Source organism: Lissotriton helveticus, chromosome 1_1 (assembly GCF_964261635.1).
Source record: "Lissotriton helveticus chromosome 1_1, aLisHel1.1, whole genome shotgun sequence".
Taxonomy (NCBI): Eukaryota; Metazoa; Chordata; class Amphibia; order Caudata; family Salamandridae; genus Lissotriton; species Lissotriton helveticus.
In genome coordinates, this window is record NC_136057.1 from 1,465,849,236 (window position 1) to 1,465,875,582 (window position 26,347).

The following is a 26,347-nucleotide window of genomic DNA, read 5'->3' on the forward strand; positions in this document are numbered from 1 at the left end:
GTAAGTGCGAGCTTTGTGCAAGAAGCAAATATATGTATGGAGTTGGCCCCGAATTCAGCGCATCTGGGACAAAGAGTACCTTGGCCGGTCCCCCATTTTGCTATTTTGCTAGGAGTGATATATAAGAAAAAAATTGTTTTAAAGTGCTGAGCTTGTAGTTTAGCAGACAGTAAAATATTTTGTGAGAGGGTAAGTGAATTAAAAAAAACATTCCTAGGAGAGTCAAGTTTGGTAGACCATCTGCCTGCAATAGTTTGCAAATCGTCAGGAGTCTGTCTGTTTAGGATGCAGTATAGGAGGCCAATTCGGGGGGGGTCAGAGGTTTCCGTAGGACATTAAGGAGTTCTACCTCCATAAAACCAGAGGTTCCCCCTACCTTCCTAGAGAGAAAGTCGTAGATGGACATATATTTAAAAGCGTCCTCTTTCTTGAGGCTGAATTTATCTACAAGGTCAGGGAAGGGGATAACTTCCTCACTGGTAATTAAGTCACCTATTTTCTAATACCAGCCCTATACCAGTCAGATAAGTAGGCCCTTCCAAAAATGTCAGGGTGATTACTATTATTTAGAATAGGAGAATAATGGTTGTATCTGCCTATACCAAGGTATCTGCGGATGCTTCGAAATACTTTAAACGAGTTGAGCAAGGTCTTAAATCTGACCCGTTTAAAGTATCCAAAGGTAGTTTCTCGTAACAGACACCCCCAGTGGTGTTCCCCCACCAGTAGTTGGAAGGGAGAGGGCAACATTGTAGGGAACACATCAGGACGTTCTTTAGTTAGCTCAGTACTGTATTGCATGACCGTGGCCCAGTAATACAAAGTGATGTTGGGAAAGGACCAGTCGCCTCGGTCTTTAGACAGGCATAGTTGTCTGAGTGCCCTCCTAGGTTGTGAATATGCCCAAATAAATTGTGTGTAGATTTGTTGGAATTTCAGGAGGTTAGCTTTACTAAATTCTAAAGGTATTGTCCGGAAAAAATATAGAAGTTTGGGAAAATAGGTCATTTTTACGACGTTGCATCTACCAACTAAAGTGAGGTGAAGGTTATTTATTTGTTTCAGTGCTTTCCTGGTTTGTGTGGCGAGCGGGAGTAGATTCTTGGAAACAACTTCGTCCAGATTAGAAGAAATACATACTCCTAAATATTTAGCTTTAGCTACCACCCTGTGATCGACCCAGGAGATTTTGCTGTTAGTAATTATCTGTGTCTTATTTTTATTAAGAGTGTAGCCAGAGATCTTTCCAAACTTTTTTGCCTTATGTTCTAATACCGTTATGGCTTTTAGCGGGTCTGGTGATGTAATGGCCAAGTCATCTGCGTATGCTAAAATTTTTGTATTGGAGCCTTGGAAACTAATCGGTGGGATGTTATGGTTGTTTTCAATCTGTTTAATAAAGGGGTCCAGGTACAGGGCAAACAGCAGAGGAGAGCAGGGGCAACCCTGTCTGGTGCCTCAGGATATCTCCAGTTGCTCGGTTAATTGACCGTTTATAGAAACACAGGCCGAGGGGTTAAGGTAGAGCGCTTTCACGGCCTGTATGAACTTTGGCCCAAAGCCCATCCTCTTCATGACTGCCCACAAGTATCTCCAGGAGACCCGATCAAAGGCCTTCTCGGCGTCAAGTAGTGTTAATGACATCGGGTCTCCTGCTGCCTGTGCGGCGTCAAATAGAGTGATGGCTCGTCTGACATGCTCTGTGGTGCCCTTTTTTGGGATAAACCCATGCTGCCACTCTGATACCAGGGATTCCACCACAGAAGAAATTCGATTTGCCAATACTTTGGAATAAATCTTAGAGTCACAGTTGATAAGTGTTATTGGCCTGTATGAGCTCATCTCGAGTGGAGATTTGTCTTTTTTGGGAAAAATAGCTATCCTAGCGTTAGACCAGGAATCTGGAGGCGAGGCCCCACTGAAAATAGATGTTATCAGATCAGTTAATATTTGCTGAATTTGGGGCGCAAAAACCTTATAAAATTCCATAGGGATCCCGTCCAGACCTGCGGCCTTACAATCGGGGAGGGACTTAAGAGATTTCTGTATCTCTTCCCAAGTAGGAGTTAGTTCTAATATATCGATAGAGTTTGTGGAAAGTGTTTGAAGATTAATCTCGTTCAAATATCTGGAGTTATCATTCTCAATTATGTCAATCGGATCTTTATTCTCCTCAGCGTACAGTTTAGCGTAAAAGTCCTGAAAGCCCTTACGTATTAAATTAAAATCTTTGGTCTCCTCTCCTGATTGGAGTTTAATGGTGTGTATTTCGTTGTTCGACACCTGCAGTCGGGTCTTGACCGCCAAGTGGTGCCCTATGCTGTCGCTACATTCGTAATTTTCTTGTCGTGTAGCGGCCCACTTTGCAGCGTTTTTTTCAGAAAAAATTGCTCAAATTTTAGCTCTGACCAAGACAACCTCATCTTGGATAGCCTCGGTATTTAACTCTTCTTGAATGGCTTGTGTTAGTTTAGTTTCGGCAGTCTTAAGCTTCTCCTGGAGATCAGAGATAACAAGTCTCTCCTTTTTGTTTTTACCCACTGAAAAACCAGGAGTTTCGCCCCTGATGCCTGCTTTAAGTGTGTCCCAAACTATGGCCAAGGGTGCTGACCCCACATTTATTTCTAGAAAATCCTGTATCCATCCCTGCATATGCGTCTGATATGTTAAATCCTGCAGTAGGGCTTTCTCAAAGCTCCAAGTGGAGGGAGTTCTAGGTTCTGACAGCCCCTTGATGTTGAGAATAAGGGGGTTGTGATCGGACATAAAACGCAGGACTATCTCAATAGTACTGTTGTTAATAAGACAGGATGATATGAAGAAATAGTCTAGCCTGACAAGAGTGTGGTGAGGGGCAGAGTAGAAAGTGTACCAGGAGTTGGAGGGTCTCAAGCTGGCCCAAACGTCTTTTAGGCCATGCGTCTCTACCAGGTTAGTCAGGGCCTGAAAGACCAGTGGTTTTCTGCCCTTATATTTTCAGGTACTATCGGTAGCCCAATTACTGGGTAAGTGTAGGTTGAGGTCGCCACAGAGAATTATTGGGATAGGCCAGTGTGCTAATTCCCCTGACACTAAGTTGAGGACCCCTGGATCATCCGTGTTGCTACCATAAATAGAGCAAAGTGTGAAAGAGGGGCTGCCATGAAAAAGACATTCCGTTATGACCCACCTACCGAGAGGGTCTGCTTTGGACCTGGGAGTGTTAAGAAGGAGCCTTTTTTCCGCCAGGATTCCCACCCCCCTGGTTTTTAGGTCTCGCGACCTATCGATGCGCGCAAGCGCATCGAGCGGAGCGAGAATTCATGTCCTGAAAATCCTCGTGAAACCAAGGGCTTCTTGCGCTGCGGTTTTCTTTAAGTTCACGTGAATCACGTGACAGCAAGCTCCTTCGTGCACGAGCTTGCCTGAGCCTTCTGCCTATCAGCCTGACAGTTCTCCTCCCCTAATTATTCACTTCACTTGTGACTCCCCACATCAAAGCCTCAGCCTGTCTCCCTTGCCATTTGCTTCCTAACCAGCCTGCCTTGCATAATTGCATCAGACCCGACACTTCAAAGGAATGCGCCCCCCCCCCCCCAGAGCCACTTTCACGGCCATGCATTTCTCTTCCCCCCTCCCCACAGCAAAGCCAGGAGCTTCTTTTTAAATGCTTCAATGAGATAGAACAGAGATGGCAATGCGTTGCATGCAATGATACAGTTTAAAAACTCAATTCGGTTTTACTTTACGAGCCGTTTTCCAAGGTGCAACAGAGATGGCAATGCGTTGCATGCAATGATACAGTTTAAAAACTGAATTCTGTTTTACTTCACGAGCCGTTTTCCAAGGTGCAACAGAGATGGCAATGCGTTGCATGCAATGATACAGTTTAACAAGCATTGGCATAGCCAATAGGTCTCGCTTGTGGGACCTTATAAGTATTTAGTTTTGCAGCACAATATCCTTGGTGCAACAAGGATATTGTGCTGCAAAACTAAATACTTATAAGGTCCCACAAGCGAGACCTATTGGCAATGCCAATGCTTGTTGACCCTTGAGAGGTAGCCCCCAGGACTTTGAATCCTAGAGAGTCAAGTAGGTATTTCTGTGAGCCTTCGACATGTGTTTCCTGCAAACAGTAGATGTCTCCCCTCAAGGTTCTGAGACTCTGCGAGACACTTTGTCTTTTGGAACGGTCATTTAGCCCACAGATGTTTAAACAAATGATTCTTAGAGTATCAAAGTTAGCCATTTGAAAAAGAGTGTTGTTCGTCATTCGGTGCCATGAAGTATACAGTCTGATTGTGTGTGTCTACAATAATTTAGTAGTGAATTAAACCAAACAAAATATAGTGCCCATTCTTCCAATAGAAGTGCAAGTGCCTCCCTCCTCCCCCTCCCCCCCACCCCCCCTTTTCTGAGCAATCAGGTAAACCCTGAATGATGGTAATCTACATGAGCCCCAGCAGCTAGCCACGCCGGAATGACAGAAAAAAAAAACAAAGCACAAATAAGCTGCCTCCTCTAGAAGGTCAGATGTCAGGACTCCTCATATAGTTGCTATGTGTGGATTGACAAAAATAGGAGAAGAAACTAAAGAAAAAGATAAGATTATAGCGTAAGGGCATACGGTATGAAGGCATCATTATGTGTGGCAGGAGGGCCAGACATGATCAATAGTCAATAGTCAATAGTCGATAATGGCTTATAATGGGCGCCTTGCCAGGCGTCTTGCCGGGTGGGTAGCGTCGGGTAAAGTTAGGGCTAGAGCTAGAGCTATAGTTTGATTCATCCGTTGTTTTTCTTGGACTTCAGCTCTTCTAGATATTCCCCGGCTTTTATTTCAGATAGAAATATTTTGGTTGTTCCATTGCGTATGACCTTTAGTCTGGCGGGATTCATGAGAAACACGTCTGCCCGTTGTTGCTGAAAAGGCAAAATTAATTGTCTTAGGCGCCATCTGCGCTCGACTGTCTGATGGCAAAAGTCTGGCTTCGCGAAGAAGTTTATCCCATTGACACCTTTTTTAGAGTTGAAACGGGCTTTATCGTAAATCATCTCTCTGAGAAGAAAGTTTCCGAAATAGACCAGGAACACCCTCGGGTGCCCTCCAGCTGGGTTATGTTGTCGTTTTAGGAGAAAGGGGAAACGGTGCGCCCTCTGTACCTCACGGTCTAAACTAGACCTGTCTAGGAGCAAGATGGAATCTGCCTGAGCTCACGCTGCTCGGCCGCTCACGCCGGACGCGTAATCACTCGACTAGCAGGGTATGCTCAGACGTGAGTCCCTTGCTCACTTTGCCACTGGATTCAAGCAAGCCGGGCTGAAGACGGCTGGAATGCCAGAAACCGGTCCTCGGAAGCTTGTTTCCAATCCAGGGAAGACATGGCTTGGCAGTTCGGGCTGGACTGTTCCCATGAGGCACAGGGTCAGACTGATTTGCATATAGCCATGTCTGAACTGGGGTGGCAGAGTGGGCTAAAGAACGGCGATGGATTAAACCCAGATCTTTTGACTGGGTGTGAGTGTTTGATTGATTCAGATGCTCCGTCCATCACCATCCCCTTTTGTACCGTTCAACTGTATTCAATCACAAATAGTGCTACGGACTAGGTCCGCACAAGGATGGTAGCACGTGTTCAAGTCCCCACAAGGATTAAACAACAATATATTTGCAAATGTGAAGCAGGTTCCTGTATCATGAATTTTTTCTTAAAATTTTTCTGTAATTAGTGTGTTTTAAAAACATTGAGAAAGGTTAGTCCCCACAAGGCAGGTATTCACACATAGCCCACAGGATTGTGTGTGTGTGTGTGTGTGGGGGGGGGTGTGTGGGTGTGTGTGTGTGTGTGTGTATAGTTTGTCCGGGGATCATTTGGGACAAACCAGTGCTGTATGTATATATATATTATATATATATATATATATATATATATATATATATATATATATATATATATATATATATATACCCATCCAAAAGATCGCCCGCAATGGAAGGGCCCACAGCAGGTAAGTGTAGCTTTAAACTGTTGAATTGAATGTTGCCGCATACAGAAAAAGGTTGCTGCTTAGCTAATAAACCTTGGTCGCGTTTCATGCACAGCATTTCATCAGGGACTCTTGGTAAACAAACTGCGCAGTGGCACACTCATTTTTAACCCCTTGGCCGCGGCGGTAATTCCGCCGCGGCGCTAGGGGGGAGGGTGGGCCGCGTGGCGCCGCCATGCTCATGACGGAACCACTCCGTCACGAGCCGCGGGGGCGCTGAGCTTGTGACGGAATGGTTCCGTCACGGCCCCGCCCGCTCAATGGAACGCCCAGTGCAGGCGCGGCGGCCGGGCCGTGACGGAACCATTCCGTCACCAGCGCAGCCCCACCGTGGCTCGTGACGGAATGGTTCCGTCACGAGCACGCAAGGGGTTAAACACCTTTAATTGATTAAAGTCCTGCCCATCTGGGCGTCGCCACTCCCGTGGCATCTTGGTACTTGAAGCCCATGTCTTCACTATAGCGTGCAAATAATGTAAATAGTATTTATTGAATTACCATGTGGATGCATTATTAAGGAGTGTAATTAATTTTGAATATAATATGTTTTTGTTTCTGATACTAAAGAACCCCCTGCTTTTATTATAGAGTGTGTATATCTGGTTGTTGTATAGTTTGTTTTCTTTTGGCCCTGAAGAAGGTGAACCAATTACCAATCACCGAAACGTACGTAGGCCGTACGCATCTGAGACCCCTACACAGAGAGTCATAATGTAAAAAAGAAGAAAAGAAATTTAGAGAAATGGAAAATGTATTACCAAAAAAAGTGAAAGATCTTGAATTCTTGACTTTGTAAGACCTATAGGGGCCCTCAGTTATATACATTTATTTTTTTGTATGTTTATTAATGTTTGTTGTTATAGGTTGTGGCAGTGAGTGAAGTAGTATGTATGATAGAATGAATGGTATGAACTTTTGGGGTTCCTTTTCATGAAAAGAGTTTCTTCTTGAATAGAATTTCATTATAAAAACATATGCCATAAAGAGTGGTCTATATAAAATGTTGATAAATTCCTTTTTTTATAAAGAAATGAATGTGTACTAAAAATGACAAAAAGAGAAAAAATGGAAAAGTAAAAAAATAATAACATGTTTAAATAAAATAAAAGTCTTTTCCCTCACATTGCATCCTCTGTGAAATATGTTGTGATATAATCACCTAATGAAATCATATGGGTCTGACTAGAGGTACTTTCGTATTTCAATAAAATACATATTACCACAGTGGGTTGCGGCATGCAATCATTTCCCCATACCGGCATCTTTGTACCTTCAATACCAGCTCCTGCTTATGAATATGATGACTGGGTGCCGCCTGGAACCTCGCACTTAAATGGAAATGCCACAGAGGGAAACAAAGGCACACAGCAAGCCTTCTCTTCACAGGTACTTAAGAGAGGCATGCTTTTGCCTTTGTTCTGTCCCTTTATATAAATGCAGACACTGTAAGACTGTCAGATGGGTTGGTCTGTCCCAGTATTTACACAAATTATTTAAATAGAACTATTTTATTTCTTTTATAATGCTACGTCGTGACGTCACGATGTAATTTGCATACTGTCTTATTTGGTCAGTCCCCCCCCACTTCTTTGTATAGGACTTGTGCCATGTATGTATGTATGATATATATATATATATATATATATATATCTTCCTGATTTCGCCTCCAGCACACAGGACTCAGATCCCAAGAGACGATGCAGACCCAGATTCGTGCAAATATTCCTTTATTTCTTTACTCGCCCAAACACCACCGCCATGACGCGTTTCGGTCCCTCTCGGACCTTGATCACATGACACATCACATGGGCATAACACCACTATTTAAAGTGACAGTGCAATTGTATAAAGTGCTAGATATGGATGAAAGACTTTGTTCCTGCTTTAATGCAGTTATATCTGTAAAATACAGATCTATACCTTTTCTTGGCTATACCTGAAGACCTCCTGTGCAAATATTGCTGTTAAATACATATTAAGGTGCTAGATGTGCTTACATCACGTGCAAAGTCGCATTTCAAGTAAACATTGACAATAAATATCCACTTCATCGAATATAAGCATCAATAAATAATTATATAATTAAATAATTAATTTCATTAATATTGATAAAACCACTTCAAGATACAATTTTAATGTAAAGGAACCTTAAAAAATATCGGCATGATTAAAAAATCTATGCTGTGTAAAAAGGTCCTTAAGATTGTTTCTGAAGAAAGGATTTAGTTTGCTTAAAAAATGGTGAGTCACATCCGTGACCGGCACATGTGGAGGGTTATAGATAGCCTCTGCAATGAGCAAGTACAATAAAGTTGTTTACTCTTGAATACAGCCCCAGTGGGCAGACTACTGTGCATCCATGACACTGACATATAATTCAACAGTGTAGTGACTACCCTAAACCCCAAGAAAATTGTGAAAGAGATAAATAGACATAGTAATATACAATGTGATATAATTAAAATAAATTCATTACTCTTGCGGCCAAAGACTTATTCCTAAACGACGGACACCAGAAGATATTTACAGTTTTAAAATCACTTTAAACCTCATATGTTGATTTACAAAAATGTATAAAAATCTTCTGTTGAATTCAACCCATTAGGGTTCTTAGTATCCATCTCAAGGATATATTTCGTTTCCAACCTCCTCAATTTGGCATTTCTATCTCCACCACGTCTCAGGGGTAAAATGCAATCAATAATGTAAAATTTCAACAAGTCAGAGTTTTTTGCATGTACTGCAGAGAAGTGACGAGCCACGGGGTATGATTCATCCCCATTTTTAATGGCCCGTAGGTGTTGGAGAATTCTCTTTTGACACTGGGGTCTAGTGCTCCCTACGTATTTCAAACCGCAAGGGCACTCTAATACGTATACTGCATATTCTGATTTACATGTAAGTTTTTTGTCTATTTTCCTCGGTGTACTGTGGAATGGGCTATGGTACTCGGTCTTATTAATGGCCTGCTTACATGCCTTGCACGTTGCACATTTGATGAATCCCTTGCTTTTAGCGAGCCAGTCTGAGGAGGATTTCATTTCCGGGCTACTCGAGACCAATGTGTTACTCATTGAATTGGCTTTTCTAAATGTCAGATTGGGGGAGCGTGATAGTTTCTCTCCCAAGACTGGATCGTTCTTGATTAGAAGCCAATTCCTGGTTATAATCTTCCTGATGGCCTGATGCTGGTCACTAAAAGTGAGAATAAGTCTCAAGGGCTGCTCATCAATGGGAATGTCTCTGGTTCTGTCTCTGGTCACCAATGCCTGTGCTCTACTTTGTGTGTTGGCCCTTCTGGTCGCACTGTCAATGACTTTGGGGCTGTAACCCCTTTCAATAAACCTTGATCTGCATTCCTGCTGTGCTTTAAGGCAGTCAGTCTCCCTACTACAGATTCTCCTGATCCGCAACATCTCCCCATAGGGGATGCTGCGGATCAGGTGGGCCGGATGGTTACTATCTGCATGTAGTACTGAATTGCCCGCCGTGCTTTTCCTGTGTAGTCTGGTGTTAAGAGAATTCTCATTCACAAAAATCTCCACATCTAGGAACATGACAGAGGATTTGCTGATGTGACTAGTGAACTGTAAATTCATGTCATTAACATTAAGCAAGTTCACAAAATCCTGCGCTTCACCCTCAGTCCCACGCCAAATAAATAATAGATCATCAATATACCTGAACATAAATGCCACATGACTGTTCATGAATGAAAGATCTGCATCCAAAAGTGTCTGTCTTTCCCATAGACCCATGTGCAGGCAGGCGTAGCTAGGGGAAAAACATGCCCCCATAGCTACGCCCCTGATTTGTTGGTAAATCTGCTTGGAAAAAAGAAAGTAATTATTTTCCAGACACATGGTAATGATAGTTAGTAACATCCTGTTATGTTCAATGTAACACATGGGACGCTTCTGAAGGAAATAATCTACAGCTTTTAAACCGTCCCTATGATGTATACTAGTATACAGTGACGACACGTCCATAGAAATGAGCACCATGTCTTCGCTCCATGTCACATTCTCCAGTTTTCTCAGTAGGTCACCTGTGTCTAGTATAAACGAGGGCAATGTTCGTACACAGTCCTGCAAAAAATGATCCACGTACTTACTGGCATTTTCCATCAGGCTACCACAAGCCGAAATAATAGGCCTGCCAGGTGGTTTCAGAATGTTCTTGTGGACTTTAGGTATCAGATACAGTACCGGTATTATGGGATTATCGTTTTTCAGAAATTTATACTCATCTGCTGACAGTAGCCCCGCGCTTCTCCAGGCCATCAACCAGGAGTAGAATTTGTCCCACGATGCTCTTACCACGCTTAAGTCACAACGCCTATAACAGTTTTTATCGGCCAACTGCCGTTCTGCCTCCTCACATGACATTTTCCGGGGCCAGAGGACAATATTGCCCCCCTTATCTGATTGGCGTACCACAACCTCTTTGTTCTTATTGAGCTTGGCCATTAATTTGAAATAGGCATTGTCCTTGGCCGTATATCTTTTTATTGTCTCATTTTGCTTTTTGTGAAGGGTTTTCAGTTCCTGTGTCACCTTATCATGGAAGATGTCCACATTGTCATGAATCATGATTGGGCAGAATTTAGATTTTGCCTTAAATGCTGTTAAAGGTTTTCGAGTTGTAATTGTTGGCATTTGGCTCAAAACCTCACCCGTGACATCTCCCTCCTCACGTAATTGATAAAGATTTTGCATCAGGCCAATGTCTTGAATCGCAATGTCTCTTATTTCCTCACCTGTATCCATGATTGTACTTTTGTTCTTAGTGCTGCCCTGGAGTAGATGAAACTTTTTGAGTTTTATTTTTCTCACGAATTTAAACATATCTACTCGACAGTCAGCATAATTAAAGTTGCCTTTAGGACAAAAGGACAAGCCCAATGATAGGACCGATGTTTCATTTTCTGTAAGTTGTATGTCCGTCAAATTTATAATTGTTCGGGATTTCCCCTGTGTGGTTGAAGGTTCCATTATTAATTCCATTGTTTCTTCGTCTTCTTGGTGTAACGCTTTTTGGGAACTGTGCCGCTGTTTGTGGCAATTCCGGCGTTCCCCCCTCCTGTAGTTCCTTGACTTGTTGTTTGCACACTTTGTGCATTCTGAGCCCTGGAGCGCAGTGTTTGTCGTCTGTCCTGGCTCATACAATCCACCTCCTGCGCCAAGGTGAGTTTCTGAAAACCCGCTCTCTGCATACGTGACATCTCGTTATCAGATCCACTCTCAATTGCTGAGCTAAGGTCAGTGGATGAGCCAGCCATGGAGCTACTAGCTGCAGTCAACAATTCGTTAGGTGCAGAAGGTTGCACAGTCGCCTGTTGCTGTGTTTGATTTTGCTGTTTCTTGCTCTTAGCCAAGTTATACTTCTTGGCAAATGTGAACACTTGCCCGTTTTCATAGTCCCATCGATCCCTTTGGAACTTGAAGCTTTTGCGTTTTTTAATTATCTCTTCCTCACGGGCCAGGCGTGCCAACATGTCTTCCCTAAATTTATGCACCACTGTGGTGGATGTTAATGATGTTGATGAGTCATTTGGCATTGATTCTACTTTAGCAATCTCCTCATTAATTGTTTCAATTTGACTCTGTAACTTCAGTCTGTCGCTTTCGGCGTATTCGACTAGCAACACCACTAGTCTCTTTGAGGAGTCAAGGTTGATTTCTGCCCAAGCGGCCAGCATATTTGGGTCGGGATTTTCATAGCTGGGGGCCAGCATGATGGGTAGCCCCCGCAGTATACGCCCCACCTCTAAATAGCGACTAAGGGAGCAATGCTCCCACCACTTGGCCTGTTCTGCTTTTATTAGCCTTTCAAGTTTTTTGTATAGCTCACGCAGATTGGTTGACGAACCAGTTTTGGGAGGTATGTTATTATCGGAAACTTTAGCCCCCAACGGGGCATCTACAAATAAGTCAGAGGCAGCTGCCACTTGGGTACGTAACATGTCGGCGGACATGGTGTCATACAAACTTGGGGCAAATGTATATACCTCCCGCAGCGTAAATATCCACGGAAAAAAGTATATTTTCGGAATTAGCGCACTACTCCCTCACCGTCAGATGCGAGCTCCCTGCTCCGCTCCGCTTCTACCGCTAGAAACCGAAAACCGATCCTCCAGCTTGCTTTCACCTTGCTACAGGGATACTCCTCTCGCTCGACGGGGGCAGTCACGGCTCCTTCTAACAAAGGATCAAAACCAACTTCCGCTGCAGCCGCAGTCCCGAAGCCAAACACTTCCTGCCGTACAGCCCAAACTCCAAGGGAGGGGTCACGCCGTTACCGGGGAAGTCAATCCGGTAAGCAAACTTCCTGATTTCGCCTCCAGCACACAGGACTCAGATCCCAAGAGACGATGCAGACCCAGATTCGTGCAAATATTCCTTTATTTCTTTACTCGCCCAAACACCACCGTCATGACGCGTTTCGGTCCCTCTCGGACCTTGATCACATGACACATCACATGGGCATAACACCACTATTTAAAGTGACAGTGCAATTGTATAAAGTGCTAGACATGGATGCAAGACTTTGTTCCTGCTTTAATGCAGTTATATCTTGGTTCCGTCACAAGCACGCAAGGGGTTAAACACCTTTAATTGATTAAAGTCCTGCCCATCTGGGCGTCGCCACTCCCGTGGCATCTTGGTACTTGAAGCCCATGTCTTCACTATAGCGTGCAAATAATGTAAATAGTATTTATTGAATTACCATGTGGATGCATTATTAAGGAGTGTAATTAATTTTGAATATAATATGTTTTTGTTTCTGATACTAAAGAACCCCCTGCTTTTATTATAGAGTGTGTATATCTGGTTGTTGTATAGTTTGTTTTCTTTTGGCCCTGAAGAAGGTGAACCAATTACCAATCACCGAAACGTACTTAGGCCGTACGCATCTGAGACCCCTACACTGAGAGTCATAATGTAAAAAAGAAGAAAAGAAATTTAGAGAAATGGAAAATGTATTACCAAAAAAAGTGAAAGATCTTGAATTCTTGACTTTGTAAGACCTATAGGGGCCCTCAGTTATATACATTTATTTTTTTGTATGTTTATTAATGTTTGTTGTTATAGGTTGTGGCAGTGAGTGAAGTAGTATGTATGATAGAATGAATGGTATGAACTTTTGGGGTTCCTTTTCATGAAAAGAGTTTCTTCTTGAATAGAATTTCATTATGAAAACATATGCCATAAAGAGTGGTCTATATAAAATGTTGATAAATTCCTTTTTTTTATAAAGAAATGAATGTGTACTAAAAATGACAAAAAGAGAAAAAATGGAAAAGTAAAAAAATAATAACATGTTTAAATAAAATAAAAGTCTTTTCCCTCACATTGCATCCTCTGTGAAATATGTTGTGATATAATCACCTACTGAAATCATATGGGTCTGACTAGAGGTACTTTCGTATTTCAATAAAATACATATTACCACAGTGGGTTGCGGCATGCAATCATTTCTCCATACCGGCATCTTTGTACCTTCAATACCAGCTCCTGCTTATGAATATGATGACTGGGTGCCGCCTGGAACCTCGCACTTAAATGGAAATGCCACAGAGGGAAACAAAGGCACACAGCAAGCCTTCTATTCACGGGTACTTAAGAGAGGCATGCTTTTGCCTTTGTTCTGTCCCTTTATATAAATGCAGACACTGTAAGACTGTCAGATGGGTTGGTCTGTCCCAGTATTTACACAAATTATTTAAATAGAACTATTTTATTTCTTTTATAATGCTACGTCGTGACGTCACGGTGTAATTTGCATACTGTCTTATTTGGTCAGTCCCCCCCCCCCACTTCTTTGTATAGGACTTGTGCCATGTATGTATGTATGTATATATATATATATATATATATATATATATATATATATATATATATATATATATATATATATATATATATATATATATATATATATATATATATATATACACACACAAACACACGCACACACACACACAACCCCCAGCTCTGAAAGTAATAATGTATATTATAGCAATAAAAACCTATGTGTATGTGGGGCGTCAGATGTCGAGAGTCCCCTTTGGGGAACAAATGATGTAACCAAGCGATGGAAATTTTAATAACAATCCCAGACAGCCAAACGGCGGTCTGCTTTGAAGTACATGTGTAGTTGTAAAACAATACATCAGGGCATTTCTTATCAGCTCCCCTGAAACAGTTAACAAAAAAATTAAATAAAACATTAAAAGGACGGCCGTCACGAACAGGATTCGAACCTGTGCGGGGAAACCCCATTGGATTTCGAGTCCAACGCCTTAACCACTCGGCCACCGTGACTGACAGAAAAACAAGTATTATCCTTTCCTAACAAGGAATTCATTTCCAATGACCTGCCAGATATATACTATGATTGACGGTTGTCTGCGTTATTTACCATGACTTTACAATAGGACTAGCAAAGCAAGCAAGAGAGAGATTTGATTCTGTTATTTGCTCTCCAGTTGATGAACTAAGAGGCGTGGAAGAAGACATAGAAAGAAAAGACGGGTATTTTCGTAGAGAGAACACCAATCCAAGATGGCCCCCCTGATCGTACCTTAGGCCCAGTGCACCATAGAAGAAAGGCTATATATGAATAAATACCAAAATACAGAAGCCACGCTTACCTAACGTAAAAATGCAAGGCAGCTTGATGCTTCGGAAAAATAAACTTGTCTACATTATTATGATGTACAGCATTATATTTTTTTAAGCGGTAGATAGGTGGAAATGGGTGACAGATAAGCAGTCTAGTGTTGGAAGACCAGTGTGTTCTAGAAACAGAAGACGGACGGCGCTGCAGAGGCGGCTGCCTTGTCTACCGGTAGGTGGCAATACTACCCAGCGGCTAGGCCCAGGCCCCGGGCTCGCGCTGCCGCCGCTACCCACCAGGTGTCGTTGTGGCCCGGCCGCGCTCGTTAGAAGATGGCGGTGCGGAAGAAGGACGGCGGCCCTAATGTGAAGTATTATGAGGCCTCTGACACTGTGTGCCTGTTCGACAACGCTCGCCTCTGGCTTGGCAAGAACTGCAAGAAGGTGGGAAGCATAGTAGTGGTGGGATAGAACGGGGAGAGAGGCAGGGGACTGGAAGAGCAATGGGTTGATCGGTGGCAGGCGGCACCAGATGGTTGTGCAGTTACTAGGGGAACCGTCTGGGTAACTGTCTCGGACGAATGAAAGACCTTCTCCCAAAAAATAAACATTCGGGAGTCTCCTGGAAGAATCCACTGGAAAAGCCTTTGTGTTTCTCAAGCACACTCCACCCTTTCTTTCTCCAGCAATATTCACCTGCCTGTTTTCTCAACATAGTCTCCACTTTGCTCTCAGCCCTTCTCTTCTTTTTACCTACCCACCATCCCTTTTCATACTCAACCATCCTTATGCACCCCATTTATTTTTACTCCATTCCCTTTAAATATAGTCACTCCTCCTGTGTACCCCATTCACTCATCTTCCATTTGCCCAGTTAACGTTTTCTTCTCCCCCTTAACGATACACGTTTTTCCATTGTTACTCATCTCCTGCATTCGCTCGCTTAATGTACTATTCCCTGGTTCTTAAGGCTGCCAATATGAATCAGTTTCCAACAGACTTTCTGTTTTTCTTGTTTTGAAGCTTGCATGTTAGCAATCTACACCCCCGTTATGTTTCGATGTGCGGTTCTGTGTCTTTGAAGATTGACATATATAGTTCGGTTTTCCTGATGTTGACTTCTCTGATTCTGACGATTGTACAAGAGCAATCTGATATCGACTTGTGGTACATTGATGTCCCAATCTCTGGTGCCACAGAGTAAAATATAGGAATCTTTTTCAACGTGTGTTCTTTTGATGCTTGTTTCTTTGGGTGTTATACTTGGACGATAAGTAGCTAATATCAGAAAGTGATATCCCAGTGTTCGTGTGTTTGTTTCTGAAGATTAGGGATCGAAATCTTTCTTGCTTTATGCGTTGTTTTGCAATATTGAATGATAGGAATCTGATTCTAATATGTCTTCCCCTGAGCAGTCCCAAGTTTAGCAGAGTGGAACCATTAACATGACGAATCTGAGTCCAGTATGTGCTATTCTTGTATCTAAAGTTGGCAGATAACGATGTCATTCTGGCTTGTTATATCGATATGCAATTCTCTGGAATATTGCTGGATTCAAATCTAATTTCAGTTTGTGCTCTCCAGATGTTCCATTCTATGGATCAGAAGAGTGCTGGTTAAAACTCTGTATCCTGTATGTGCTGTCTTGATGTAGAATTCTATAGTTCCGAAGATTGAGTATTTATTGGGCGTCTGATGTCAGCATGCACTCTCCCAATGTGTAATTTCCAGTTTTTTGAAGGCTGCAGGATAGAAAATGATATTCTGCATGCATTTTCGTTATATTCTGTTTTGTGGTTCTCAAAATTTCAGGATAGGATTCAGATTTATTCTCAAAATATGTCCTTTCGATTTCTGAACATTGCTGGATTGGAATCAAATTCTAGGGCGTGTTTGTCAGAGATGCAGTTCTCTGTATTTAGGAGTGCCAGATAAAGGTAGATATCTGAAACATTCTTGTGTTTTCTTGATGTATAAGATTGAGGGCTAGGAACCAAATTACAACTTTTGCTGTCCAGATGTTTCAGAGTGTGGTTCTGAAGATTGCATGGTTGGACTTGAAATCTGTTTCCAGATTTTAGTCTCCAGATGTTTCATTCATCTAGAGACAATGTGCTGAAATTAGATTCCCATTCTGCAGTCTTCAGGACTAGAGAATGGAACATCGAGAGAGCATATCATAGAACTTGATTCATGCCCCGCATTCATCAGAACCTGAGACTAGAACGTTGGGAGAAGGATGCCTAGCTGACGATTACCTGGTATGAGCCTCAGCACTGCTGTTTTCTTTTGATGGTGAAAATCTATTGTCATGGAGATTTCCAGGTGTGCATCCAATTCCTGCATGTTCTCCCAATGTGTAATTGTGTGTGTGGCACGTTGTTTCTGGGATTACTATCCATCTTAGAGTGTCAGCAGATTCTGTTCTGCTCTTACAGATTTACATGTCTTGCTGTTATTCAGTGTTCGGCTGGCTCATTTTGTCTGTCAACCTACACCCTTTCAAAAGTGTTGAAAATCTCTCTTGAGAGGACTAACTGGGTTGCTGTACGGTTAGACTGACTTGTGTGAGACCGGACGATGATGCAGTCACCTACTGTGTTGCTGCAAGTCGGTGCACCTCAATTTGGACTCTAAATGATACACATTTGCAGATCCTCTGCATATGACGCTACCTATTTTTAAACTGCCTTGTGGTGCTTTCAGTAGAAACAGTCTCCTTTTCTTTTTATTACTCGCTGAATTTGCCCTCTGTGGTGTAAAGGCTTGTAGCCCTCTGTCATGGCGAAGTAGTTTGTGGTAATAAAGCCCCTCCCCCCAATTGACACCTTGAAAAACATGTCTAACAAAGGCGGAGAAAGGAGTGTTTACAAGGGAGATATCTTCTCCCAATGCTTATAGCTCATAACCAATATAATAAGGCCTTCTATATGTATAATCTATTTTTATAAAATGTCTTCGGATCCTGATTTGACTTATCTCATTCCCTACTTTTAGACTCCACATATTTGGTAACAAGCATTTGCAATGTAATAGGTCTCGCATTAGGAAAGTTTGAGCTATTGGTATTGTAAATGACACATTTTTGGGTTTCGCCTGCCGAAGGCTGCGCTCTGCGCAGGCGAAATCCTTTGTTTACCATAAGGACTTAAGGAACGTCCCCCTGCTCCCATTGGCTAGCTCCATAAATGGAGGCTAGCCATTGGGTGCCGGATCTGTCCGTCAAGGCTGGACCAGATTCGGGGGCGTTCCCGCGATTTTTTCCCTCTCCACCCACTTCTGTTCGTCATCGCGGCGGTGGGTGTGTGTTATTTTTTTTTTTTCGAGTCGCCATTTTTTCTTTATTTTACATGCGTCTGTTGTTGGAGTTAGTTCAAGATTCGAGTTCCCACGAAGCGATCAGGGATCAGGTAAGGAGTATTTTGTTTATAAATGTGTTTTCACTTTGTAAGTTTAGGTATTTTGTTCTGTGCCGGTTCCCGCCCCCCATCCCGCTGTCCTTGTGTCCGTTCCGCCCCCCTCCCCGTGTGCCCGTTCCCGCCCCCCCTCCCCTTTCACTCTCCGTTGCTTGTTGCAATTGTATCAGATGCTTGACTCCAAAACGGCAGCTCCGTTAGGGCATCCAAAGATGAACCCAGAACGGGTCTGCACAGACTCTGCGGCCCTGATGACCAGATGACCTGGAGATTCCCGACGGCACCCCCGAGGGGACATACGACCCGCGAGGGAATCGTGCCTTGCCATGGCCCCTCCTCCCCCGACACATCACGGTATCCCGTAAATGGGACTGACTCACCTGGATGCGGCCCCTAAATATGGGGAGTGCTCGCCCACTTCAGGCCCCGCTCTTGGCTTAGTCATGGTCTCTGGGCTGGCATTCCCTCACTGCTAGGAATGTAGCTCTGGTGTTGCGGCATTCCTTGGTGAAGTTCATAGATTACATTGGCTGGCAGTCGCATGTTTGTTCCGTCCCCTGTGATGGTATTTGATTATTGCTGTACTTACTATGCGAGTTCTGCCGTGGGGTGCAGCGGAGGAAGTTGGCTTGCGTAGGGGGAGCAGGAGTATTTGTAACTAAGAAAAGGGAGCGGAGATGCGGGTGGAGGTGCTTGCCTGAGCGGTTTCAACAAGGGGTGGTTATTATTTGTTGTTGTATCTGTCACCTAGTGTGTTCCTGGTATTATTCACCTTGCAGATGAAATGTGCTGGGCACTGCCATTGCCACCTACTTACCCTCAGCTGTCCCAAACGTAGGTGTCCTTGTTTGAGCAATGCATCTGTGACGCTGCACAGGAGGTTCGGGTCTTGCTGTGACAGCCGCACTCGGTCTGTGGGCTCTGGGCTGCTTTGTTTCACACAAGCGTCTTTTTTGGCTACATGGGTCTTCTCTCTCACCCCGCTCTCTAATAACCAAATGTTGGTGTCTCGTCCCTCCTACAAGCCACCCTGGCTGGTGCCTTAAAAATGGCGTCCCTTCTGGCAAACTTCTCCCGCATCCTGGAAGCAGCCAGAAGCTGATTGGCTGCCAGTCCGCGTCTTTGGACCTGGTGTAGGTTTTAGGGGTACCCAGCGGGGCTCACTTCTCTAGTATCCCATCAACGCCGCTTCGAGCCATGAATGCAGCTTCTGCCTTAACCTGGCTTGCATCCACCTAGAAGACTGGTTCAGCTTCCTGGCACCACCTTCTACAAGATGGTCGTTTTTTTTTGTCTAAACTGACTCTTGTGTTTTAATCCAGTTTATGAAAGTATATCAAACTGATCGTATAGCGGTATGAAGGCAAGGGCGACAATTAAGTGTGTGAAGAGAGCTCTGGTGTTCAGACCAAAGTGACGTCAAATCAGAGAATCATCTTGAAATTGAAACTTTTAGTGTCCACAAATCATACGGGCAAACGCGAGTTGTACTTATGTCGTTTTAGGACATGTCAGAATAAAAAGTCCCACTGCAAGGGAGGGGGCGTTCTTTTGTGCAGCCTGTATGTTTCAAGGGTCTGCTATCTGCACGAGAGCAACTTCAGCACCTCATAGGTCGAACTCTGTAAGTTGCATTGTCAACAACACCTCCTTATAGAGAAGTCACCGAAGAAACAACTTGAGCAGGAATGTGCCTTCATTATGCACATAGTTTAACCCTACATGTGAAAATGGCTAATTCGCTTTAGACAACGTGCATTAAATCAAAGTAATCTGGCTCGCACTTTTACCCCTTAACAGATGAGCACTCGCAAACATTTGCCCAGAGCTCACAAAGTATGGTCTGGTGTGACCGAGGGCCGCACTGATGCCAGCAGGGTGGCGGTAGGAGGTCTGGGTGAGTCGGGGATTGTGTAAGGCTGTCTAAAAAATGTTAAACGGGCATTCATATATTTGCAGGTTAATAAATGCTTACCCTTTTTTATTTAACCTTTTTCCCCCCTGAATATTAGTGCTCAGTAACTAAACAGCACCTCTTGCTGCTGTTCACCAGGGGGGCCCCATGTAAGGGTCATGAGGGTCGCAATCGCCCCAACCTGTGCTTGGACTATCACTGCCTTAGCCCAAACTGCTTCTTAAATATTACTGCTAGCCCAGTCCCTACAATCTTTTGTTAGTGTGTGGCATGGACGGGACATATATATGGTGGGCTGTCATGGCAATCGGACAACTTAAATTGGTTGCATAGACATGTGCTATGTGTAAAGAACTGGCATTCCTGCCCCACAACTGACCAGTTTAGGCTGTGCTTGCTTCCCTGCCCCCTGGCTGTGCTTGCTTCCCTGCCCCCTGGCTGTGCTTGCTTCCCTGCCCCTTGGCTGTGCTTGCTTCCCTGCCCCCTGGCTGTGCTTGCTTCCCTGCCCCCTGGCTGTGCATGCTTCCCTGCCCCCTGGCTGTGCTTGCTTCCCTGCCCCCTGGCTGTGCTTGCTTCCTTGCCCCCTCGCTGTGCTTGCTTCCCTGCCCCCTGGCTGTGCTTGATTCCCTGCACCCTGGCTGTGCTTGATTCCCTGCCCCCTGGCTGTGCTTGATTCCCTGCCCCCTGGCTGTGCTTGATTCCCTGCCCCCTGGCTGTGCTTGATTCCCTGCCCCCTGGCTGTGCTTGATTCCCTGCCCCCTGGCTGTGCTTGCATCCCTGCACCCTCCCTGTGCTTGCTTCCCCGCCCCCTCGCTGTGCTTGCTTCCCTGCCCCCCTCGCTGTGCTTGCTTCCCTGCCCCCCTCGCTGTGCTTGCTTCCCTGCCCCCCTCGCTGTGCTTGCTTCCCCGCCCCCTAGCTGTGCTTGCTTCCCTGGCCCCTAGCTGTGCTTGCTTCCCTGGCCCCTCGCTGTGCTTGCTTCCCTGGCCCCTCGCTGTGCTTGCTTCCCTGGCCCCTCGCTGTGCTTGCTTCCCTGGCCCCTCGCTGTGCTTGCTTCCCTGGCCCCTCGCTGTGCTTGCTTCCCTGGCCCCTCGCTGTGCTTGCTTACCTGCCCCCTTGCTGTGCTTGCTTCCCTGCTCCCTCGCTCTGCTTGCTCTCCTGAGTGTGTGTGTGGCTCTGGGTGGGTGTGTGTGGCTCTGGGTGGGTGTGTGTGGCTCTGGGTGGGTGTGTGTGGCTCTGGGTGGGTGTGTGTGTGTGGGGCTCTGGGTGGGTGTGTGTGGCTGGCTCTGGGTGTGTGTGTGTGGTAGTAATTGCGATAGATAGATAGAGTGAGGGCTTTGCTCGTTTGCTGTGGAGGGAGATTCTTTCTTTCCCTTCTCTATTTTCATCAAAAATCCATTTCCGGCGGAAGGGTGAGCGAGCTAGTTGTTTTACTGCTCCCACCCTTTAGAAACCTGGGCTGGGCGACGCGCAGCGGACGCGCTCCAACACATGGGGTATGATTGCCGTTACCGACTTGACTTGCTCTGATTTATTTTAAATTATTATTATTTGTGAATAGTTTGCTTAGCGGCATTTTAATTACTTGCACTCTAAACTTACTTGGGATTGGCTTTCACTCTCCCCGGTTCACAGCGAGCTTCACACGTTTGCTGTGGAGGGAGATACTTTCTTTCCCTTCTCTATTTCCATCAAAAATCCATTTCCGGCGGAAGGGTGAGCGGTCTAGTTGTTTTACCGCTCCCACCCTTTAAAAATGATGTGCTGGGCGACGCGCAGCGGCCGCGCCGGCCGCTGCGCGAAGTCACGCCAAAGGCAAGCCCGTCTGCGCCAGGCCGCCGTCAGACGTCAGATCCCAGACCCCCTGCATGTTTCTCCACAGATAGTGCACTAAGCCCCAAACAGCACCTTGCCTATTCCAAACAGGAGCTGTTAAGCATTGGAAGGTTCATAGCCAATGCTAAGGGGGGAATAACATCAATTTGTGCACCAACCAGTTCCCTCTAAATATGGAGGGTCCACTTTCATGCATGCACTGTGAGTTTGAGACCTTACCACCTTCTCAGGAAGCGGTGTCACTTGCCACTCAAGACACTGATAACACCCTTTTGAAAACGAGCTGGAATTGTTTTTTAGCTAATGTTCGCTCTCTTCCTAAATATGCAATTAATATCTGGGATCTTTTTTCCTCCTCTATCCCGGATATCTGGTTTCTAACGGAGACTTGGATAAAACCATCCTTCATTCCTGATATCGCGATCGCGGTACCGGATGGGTACCACTTCCTAAAACTGGATAGGCCAATTAAAGTAGGTGGTGGAGTCGCCATCATTTATAAAGATCCAATAAAAGTCACTCTTTTAGACAGTTTTAGTACTGATAAAATTGAAATCTTGGTTTTTAGACTTGACTTTCATTCTCAGCTGAGTTGGAAGGGTGCTCTTGTTTATCCCCCCCCCCAGACCTATCTCTAATTCTATTTCGCACCTACTAGATATACTGGCACCTCATGTCATATCATCAGATACATTTGTCCTTCTGGGAGATTTTAATGTACATATTGATAATCAGGAAGGCCTAGATGCTGGCATTTTCTCTAAGGAAATGTTAGCTTTAAACCTTACGATAAGGAATGATGCCCCTACACATATTGCAGGTCATATTCCAGACCAGGTTCTTTCTAATTTACCGGATCTAACCTATATATCCACTGATTCGCTTATATGGTCACACCATTCTATGGTCTCTTTTGACCTTTTAAATCCTAGGAAACAGATAGTCGCTTGGATTATAGTGATGCTATGCTGATTTGGGCCAAGGATTCTGACTTACAAAGCTTGCAGGCAGTGCAAAATACTGCTGCACGTCTGGTGACCAGTGCACCCAGACGAGCCCCATCTCTTCCCCTACTACATAACTTACACTGGCTTCCTATTCGGAAGAGAATTCATTTTAAAGTGTGCTGCCTTGTGTTCAAAGGCCTCAATCAGATGGCTCCTACCTATTTGGCTGAAAAATTAATCAAATATATCCCATCTCGCACACTTCATTCTGAGGGAAAAGGCCTACTCGTCGTTCCTTGAATTAAGCTATCCAGACTGGGAGGAAAATCCTTCACTTACATAGCCCCCCTGCTATGGAATCAGCTGCCTTTGGATCTTCGCCTGAATACCAACTATTTGGCATTCAGGAAACCGCTTAAGCTCATCTTTTTTTAGCTCCTATTCTTTCCCTGTGTTCAGGGGTGTGGAATATATTAAAATATCTGCTTGTCCATGGGGCAGGTTGCTTCATAAATCTACTTGTCCTGTAACAAAATCTACTTGTCCCTTTGGTGCCATGTAGTGCTGCCACAGATTATGGCAGCAATCTCATTTTATAAGAGCTCTTATATAGCCTCTCTGATTATGCCAGGGCATATCCCCTAGTAGTGTTTGAATACTAGTAATCATTTTATGTTGCCACGTTTCCGTAACTCCACATACTGGGACTGAAGATGGTGGTAAGCAGTAGTTCTAGGATTGGAATGCCCTATTGAGTCTGTGCAAACCTACTAACGTGCATGTTTTAGGGTTTTCAACAAATCTTCTCTAATCTTTCCCATACTTAGAAATGTTGGAATATTACTCCTGAGAGTGGCATACGTAAACCTTCTTTCAGAGTTGGGAAAAAAGTAGTTGGAGTGAAAATTAACTTTCAAACATCCAGGATTTCACATGAGCAAATCTACACATGCATATTTGCTCATGCTAAAATGCGGTTCACAAATATTTTGTAGAAGTACGATTTCTTGCCCTACTAATGTAAATTCTTGTGAATTCACGAAAGCCATATACCAAAGGTGCACTTTTGAGTCTTTCTTTAATAATTGGGCCTCTAATTTGGTCTGGCGTTAACCATGACCTTTTGTGTTTATTAAAATTCTCTCTCTGAATCGGCTGGCTTCACTGTGAGTGACATCATTCTGCTCTTTCACAAGGATCATATCGGTACACAAAGTAGTTTTGTTCAGTGGCAGTGTGTGCTCTTTGAGACCAAAAACAATTTTTGCATTTGCCAATGTTTGTTATAATGGTGAGGGCCCAGCAGCTCTCACATCAATAAGGTTTTACAAAAGCCATGCTAAAACAAGTCACGCATTGCCAAAACTAAAAAGCTGACCACCAGTGTCAGACCTACTGGATTTGCCAAGGCTTGTTTATTTTGGTTTCCCATAATCTTATTGAAACTGGTTACACGAATTTTCCAATATGAATATTTTTGGGAAATACTAGCATGCATCAACACATTTTACTAAATGATGCTGCAAAGAAATGGTACCTGAAATTTTACAGTCGTTTAGCAAAATGTTATTTCCCTACTTTCATTTTTTAGGAACATGTTATATGGAAAGCAAATAAACATTAATCTTGCTTTCAAGCTTCTGCAAATATTTGCATCTAATCAGAGAGCATTCTGTGAGCATCATGCATAACCTCATATTGCTAAACTTTGAAACCGTGTGTGTACACATTTTCATACTGGAACCACTGTCAGTAGTGCAGTCAGAGCGTACATTTACTTAGAGCGCTCTCCCTAATAATAAAAGCTTTAAATTAATTAACCATAAATACAAGTTTGAAAAGCATTAACACATGCACACAAGTATTAACTAAACTACAGGCAGTACCCTTTCTTGATCCTTAATGTGGTACTACAAACTGGCAGCCACAGGGTTTGTGCTGCAGGGGGTTGGGCCTACTTGTCCCAAGGACAAAATACACTTTAAAACTTGTTGCCCTTGACTCCAAACAATATGTCCTGGGCGTCGGGCTATAGGAATTCCACATCCCTGTGTGTTGTATCGTTTGTTGTCCTCAGCGCGGAGATACCCCATTTGGGGTGAGTCAGGCGCTTTATAAATGTTTTAAATAAATAAATAGAGTGAGGGCGATAGATAGAGTGAGGGCGATAGATAGAGTGAGGGCGATAGATAGACAGATAGATAGAGTGAGGGCGATAGATAGATAGATTTACTCTGTTGTTTGGTAAACACTCCCTACAGAAATTAATAATAAAAAAAGAGAACACTAGTGTAGTGTAGCTCCTATTTTCCCAATAGGCTCTGCGCATTGGAATAGTACCTACAGCAGTAAAGGCCTAGGCCAGACGTTAACTAGGTCTACTACTGTCGATACTAGACTTAATTTTTGGGTTTGCCAGCTAAGCTCAGAGTTCGCTAGAAACTTTCTCGAATGTTCAAGGAAGGAATTAACTCCCCTGATTAGACAAGAAGGGATTTAGTTTCTGACAACCATAGAACATGACAACTTTGCTCTCCCCTAATCAAGAGTCAATCTCGAGAGTCGTGTGAGCACAAGGCAATTATTTTACTCAGTCAGTACGTGCATTCTTAGTCTCATCAGAATGTAGAGAAAAGGAAGAGACGGGCGTGTTCAATAAAAGATGTTATTTATTGATCAGTCTCTTTTCTCATACATGAGAAATGGATCGATATTATTGCAATACTTATAGTTAAGTAAAGTGCATACATTAAAAGCAATAGTATAAAATAATACTGTAAAAACATTGATATGGTTTCTGAGCCATATGATGTTTAAAATGATTAAAATATATTTACATACACATATACATTTGACTAAACGTACTCAACTGGTGTTTCTAAATACGCCTACCCCGTGTACCTGACCTAAGTCTAATGCGTGGGCGGGAATAGAAAGTTACAGTTTAAGTTAAGTTTGTTTTTGCCAAGTGAATAACTAAAGAATTCTCTGTGAGGGGTTATTCAGTTCTGTACCTGGAAGTTAGGATGAATGAGGAATGGTATCTCTTTCTCTGCTCTCGATATTCTAGGCTGCCTGCGAGGGCTGCCCGAAAGCGCCGGTGCTGGGTCTCTCGGCTTGAGATAGCAGCGCGTCTCTCAGCGCGTCAGGAAGGCGGGGCTGCGCCAGCGGGGTCTGCTTCTGCTCTCGGCTTCGGCAAGTATGGCAGCTCCGTCTTGTCACCACGCGTGTGTTTGCATAGGGCAAGATCGGCAATATTTATACCTTAAAGGTGCCGAGATTGACGTAAGGATGGACATAGATACGTCAATAAAGATGTCATACGACTTGCTCGTTAGCACATTCTTTACTAAAGTTCTCTGTGAAATCAAAACAATGGCCGCACGGATTATCCAGGTTGTCATAGGTTTGATTTGTTATGAGAACGTCGTATGCCTTATCAGGGGCTGGAGGAATGTCGCTTGTCTAATTAGATCTCAAGCGTTATGACCTAATCAGATAACACGTTCCTGTGCCGTAGTGTGACTGCGTCAGATAACGGTATCTGCATCATGGGGGCTTTTCTTGCCTCATGGGCTGACTGTT

The 26,347-nt window shown here is 43.9% G+C and overlaps 1 protein-coding gene and 1 non-coding gene across 6 annotated transcripts in view; one reads left to right on the forward strand and one right to left on the reverse strand.

Annotated features, from left to right (window-relative positions):
* Positions 1-14,275: 14,275 nt before the first annotated feature.
* Positions 14,276-14,357, reverse strand: TRNAS-CGA (transfer RNA serine (anticodon CGA)). Its single transcript has one exon. It is a non-coding gene; the product is annotated as a tRNA-Ser (tRNA).
* A 518-nt stretch (positions 14,358-14,875) lies between these two features.
* Positions 14,876-26,347, forward strand: part of SMARCC2 (SWI/SNF related BAF chromatin remodeling complex subunit C2) — a 588,171-nt gene continuing 576,699 nt past the window's right edge. For 4 of the 5 annotated variants that reach the window (XM_078686227.1, XM_078686241.1, XM_078686231.1 and 1 more), the window contains exon 1: positions 14,876-15,095. In XM_078686227.1, coding sequence (XP_078542353.1) covers positions 14,985-15,095 — 111 coding nt within the window. In that variant the 5' untranslated portion in view covers positions 14,876-14,984. The remainder of the gene's footprint in view (positions 15,096-26,347) is intronic. The other variant, XM_078686233.1, reaches the window with a different exon arrangement.